Source organism: Populus trichocarpa, chromosome 1, assembly GCF_000002775.5.
Source record: "Populus trichocarpa isolate Nisqually-1 chromosome 1, P.trichocarpa_v4.1, whole genome shotgun sequence".
Lineage (NCBI taxonomy): Eukaryota > Viridiplantae > Streptophyta > Magnoliopsida > Malpighiales > Salicaceae > Populus > Populus trichocarpa.
Genome location: NC_037285.2, coordinates 13,858,604 through 13,862,646, shown reverse-complemented (window position 1 = coordinate 13,862,646; position 4,043 = coordinate 13,858,604). Strand labels below are relative to the sequence as shown.

The following is a 4,043-nucleotide window of genomic DNA, read 5'->3' as shown; positions in this document are numbered from 1 at the left end:
CAAAAAATAGAAGGAAAAGAAGAGGAAAGTTGCCATTGATAGAAGGGCTTGGTTGAGTTGATGATTGACCCTTCATCGGCTTTTGCCAATTGCATCCGCTCAAGAAAATTCTTGAAGTTGCAACCCGCAAAGGACTTGATCTCATTTGCTCTTGATCATCAAATTCGCCTCCTCACCAAAATTTCACCTAAGATCGAACTTGGGAAATTACAACTTTGCCTCTGTGACTCTACTTGAATACTCATGCATTGAATTCAAAATTGTCAAAAATAAAATACAAACGCATCCAAGATATGTACTGTGTCTAAAATTACATTCAAATACGACTACAAGTATAGCTGAATGAGCTCATCACTGACTACAGATGGAGTCAATACACCAAGATCAGTGAAGAGCAAAGTAAGATACTGAGGAGGAGTATAATCCCAAGCCGATGTTTCAACCTCAACCTTCGATGGAATAGGAACCCCGAAATCAATAGGGCGTAAAGCAGGACCCATGTCTTTCTGGTCCAATGGATAGAGACGAGCAAACTGCAAAATAGAGTGTCAATATGTAAGTAGAAATTTGAAAACCAAATCCATAGGCCAAACTCCAATGTTAAATTTCTGTTGATAATAAAATACTGGTTCAAAATATGTGCTGCCTCCAGCTGGTTGATTACCAAAGAGTTAGCGTTGAACGAATATCTATTTAACCCTAAAGGTACAGGTTGGCATACCTTGTAGCTTTCAGCAGCCACGTAAACAGGCTTATTCATGCTGTGGGCTACCAATGCAATCTGGTATGTTCCCATCATGTTTATTATTCCTCCACTTTCAACCACTCCATCTGCTCCAACAAGCACCATGTCTACCTCATCCATAGTATATGCCACAGCAGAGTCTATAAGGAGTTTCACAGGAACATCAAGCTTGGCCAGCTCATTGGACAACCGTAAGCCTGTCCTATCAGGCCTTCCCTCTGCAATTTACAAGTATGAAAAGTTTGTAAATTGGTAGCCCAGTATAGAAGCACATAAAAGTAAAGGTCGGTCTCAAATCTAAAGGCCAAAGACAGAGCAGCTATACATTAGAAACAAATTTCTTGAGCCCAGCACCATGCTTAACAGATGGGCAAAGCACATTTCAATTAAGATTTTTGTTTCTCTTTCTGCCCATGCTTTTTACGAAGCAAATGGCGATGAGAAAATATGCAATATGCAAGTTACAAAATTTGTGCTAATAAATGTTCAAGGTGATGTTAAGTAAGATAGGGACACTCTAAGCAGGTGCAAGAGTGTTGAGAAACAAAACCTGTGCAGAAAACTCTAAACAGTTTTTTACTTTGAGCCGCTGTTTTCAGAACTTCCAACACAACTCTGGAGAAACCATGCACCAAAATAGTGCAACCATCAAAGATAAAATCTTGACTAAGCATGGCAATGATCCTGCGCGCCTGCAATATCAAACAACAATTCCTTCTACTCTCAATATTCATATGAATAGCAGCACATGGAAACAACCCGATAGCAAAACAATTGCGACATAAAGCTGTAATTAGCTAAAATACCTTGCAAGATATCTCTCCAAACTTCTCTGCACGTTCAATCAACCGAGATTTAGCTGAATTAAAGTCCTCGTATTCTAAAGCAGAAGTTCTGGTTACATACCGCATGAACAGATCGCAACCTGCTGTCAAAGATATGGAGGTTGTGTCCCACAACTGGAAACAACTACCAGTGTAAATCATCACAAGCAAACACTAAAAACAAATCACATCTATAAAATCCCTCTTCGTTGATTAAAAATCATTGTTAATTACAAAGAGTAAAAACCTTCATTTCCAATTCTAAGCACATAGCTGTTCTTCAAGATCAAAACTTTATCACAACATCACAATTAGCACACAAAAAAAAAAAAAACCTTAAAAGCAACAAAACATACTCACTTTAAGCGAATCAGAGGCCTTTTTAAGCTCAATTTCAAGCTCCATCATAGTAGTAGCCTGACAGTTCCTAATAACGGCCGCAAGCGCCCTAATCGCTGCCACAGCCTCCGCCAAGTCAGGCTGCTTCCTCCAGCTATTAAACTCATCGATCACACTAAACGGCTTTCCAGCGACTGTGGGGACACCGGTCTCCGGCGCGCCGTCCAGGTCACTGCCGACGGCTGCCTGGGCCTGGGCGAGCCAGTCGCTGGTGACGACAGCGTGGTGGGCGGCGCGTGTCTGGTAATACGCGGAGATGTTGTTTTGAGGGTTAGGGTTTTGGAGAGTGTCGGGCATGGAGAGAGGCGGTGGAGATGGGGGAGTGAGAGTGTCGGGCGGGTTGCGTAGTTTGGGAACGGCGTCGTTCTGTTGTTTGTCGAGAATGAAAGACGCCGATCTCCACCACATTTATGCGCGTGTGTTTTTGTGTGTCGTTTAAGTTTTATGGGAGGGGATAATTCCGGTGAGATGTTATTAGAGTACAGTAAACTAATAAATTAATACATGGAGGGAAGCCGACGCTCTGCACAACCCTTCTCTTCTCATGTTCTGGGAGGAAAAGATCAATTTGGATTCTTTCAACGCCCACCAAATCCCATCATAGATTATTTTGGATTAAGAAAGTATTCTTCTTGTAAATCCAATTATCTTTAGATAATTTAATTTTAATCCAAAAACACTCCTATTATGTTTAATATTATTTAATGAAACGAACTATGTAATGCAATCGAGAATGTAATAATGTATTGACGTGGAAATAACACTTTAATTCTTGAAAACTTCACAATAGTCCCTCTTTTTTATTGTTTTTACAATCCTATTTTTTTATAAATATGTTTTAGTCCTTGTGTTGAAATTATCTTACAATTAAGTTCCTTTGTAACTCATTTTAAAAATCATTATACGAGCCATTATATAATCATCTGCATGACATCTCAGCTATTTGTTAGCGTTTGGAAGCATATAAGAAGTTTAGGCAATGGTCAATTCACGTCCAAAAAACTAAGAACAAAGAAGCTCCAGCTTAAGACAAAAAAATACTTATAATATTATAAATGAAAAAAAACTAATCCCCTTAGTATATTATTTCACCTCAAGATATATATAATATTGGTCATTTTATATTTTGCATTTACTTCGGGGTAAGATAATTTTTTCATCATGATATAAACAGGGGCGAAGCAAGAACAAAAAATTAGGGGGGCTAAATTAAAAAAAAAAATTTAAAAATATTAAAATTTCAGTTATTTTTACTAAATTATAAATATTTATAAGGAAGGGGATGAGAAAAACATTTTCTTGCAGGGGTTGAGGCCCCTACCAGCCCCCTGCCTCCGCCACTCGATATAAATGTCTTTCAAGAATTGTGCGGGTTATTTTGATAATTGTGTTTTTTAATGCTCAATAAAATTACTAATATAAACCTTTAATAAAATAATTCAATGCCTTATGTACATGGGTGTTTTTATATTTTCATATTTGATAAAACAGTATAATTATTACATTACCTTTACCATTTAAATTTTTTAACCTTGGTTTCAAGGGTTTGGTTGTAATTTTATCATGATTTGTTTGTTATTATTGTTTAATCCTAAGAGCATTTTCAGTTTTGTACAAAAAAAATGAAAAAGCTGATGATACGTGCCTCATATGCGTCAACTACCTTCTGGTGGCACGTACAACTGGCTCCAGTTATTGTAATTGTGATTCCACTACATTATTTTATTCACCTTGACATTTTCTTCCTCTTTAGGTGGCATATATATGGTGTTTCGGTGTTGTTTGACCTGAAATTGCTTTTATTTTTTTTCTTTTCTTTCCTTCTCATTCTTCTTTGGGTTGTGTGCTGGCCATGCAAAAAATCATATCAGTTTTTCAATTTATTTTTTCTTTTGATTTAGTCCCTCTTCTCTTATTTGTAATTATTTTATTTGCATTGATTATTTCTAATTGAATTTTGTTTTCAATTCCATCCCTGGTCATTTGATTTTTTTGATTCATTTTCAAATTCGGTCCCCATTCTCTTAATTATTATTTGTTTTATTTTGAATCATTTTCTTGAATGATTTTTTTTT

General features: G+C 36.8%; 1 protein-coding gene across 1 annotated transcript; it reads right to left on the bottom strand.

Annotated features, from left to right (window-relative positions):
* Window positions 1–230: 230 nt before the first annotated feature.
* LOC18094678 (uncharacterized) lies at window positions 231–2,587 on the bottom strand. Its single transcript, XM_006369027.3, has 5 exons — window positions 1,930–2,587; window positions 1,552–1,704; window positions 1,296–1,437; window positions 722–963; window positions 231–533 (listed from the first exon to the last, which is right to left on the bottom strand). The coding sequence occupies exons 1-5, from the start codon at window positions 2,374–2,376 to the stop codon at window positions 327–329; spliced, it is 1,191 nt and encodes a 396-aa protein (XP_006369089.1). The 5' UTR covers window positions 2,377–2,587; the 3' UTR covers window positions 231–326.
* Between the last annotated feature and the right edge of the window lie 1,456 nt (window positions 2,588–4,043).

What these genes read in the sequence shown, in the direction of transcription:
- LOC18094678 (XM_006369027.3), bottom strand. Translation starts at nt 2,376, where the DNA reads ATGTGGTGGAGATCGGCGTCTTTCATTCTCGACAAACAACAGAACGAC. An exon ending in TTGGAGAGATATCTTGCAAG is followed by an intron (nt 1,438 to 1,551) that starts GTATTTTAGCTA and finishes TTGATATTGCAG; the next exon opens with GCGCGCAGGATCATTGCCAT. An exon ending in TGGCTGCTGAAAGCTACAAG is followed by an intron (nt 534 to 721) that starts GTATGCCAACCT and finishes TCTATTTTGCAG; the next exon opens with TTTGCTCGTCTCTATCCATT.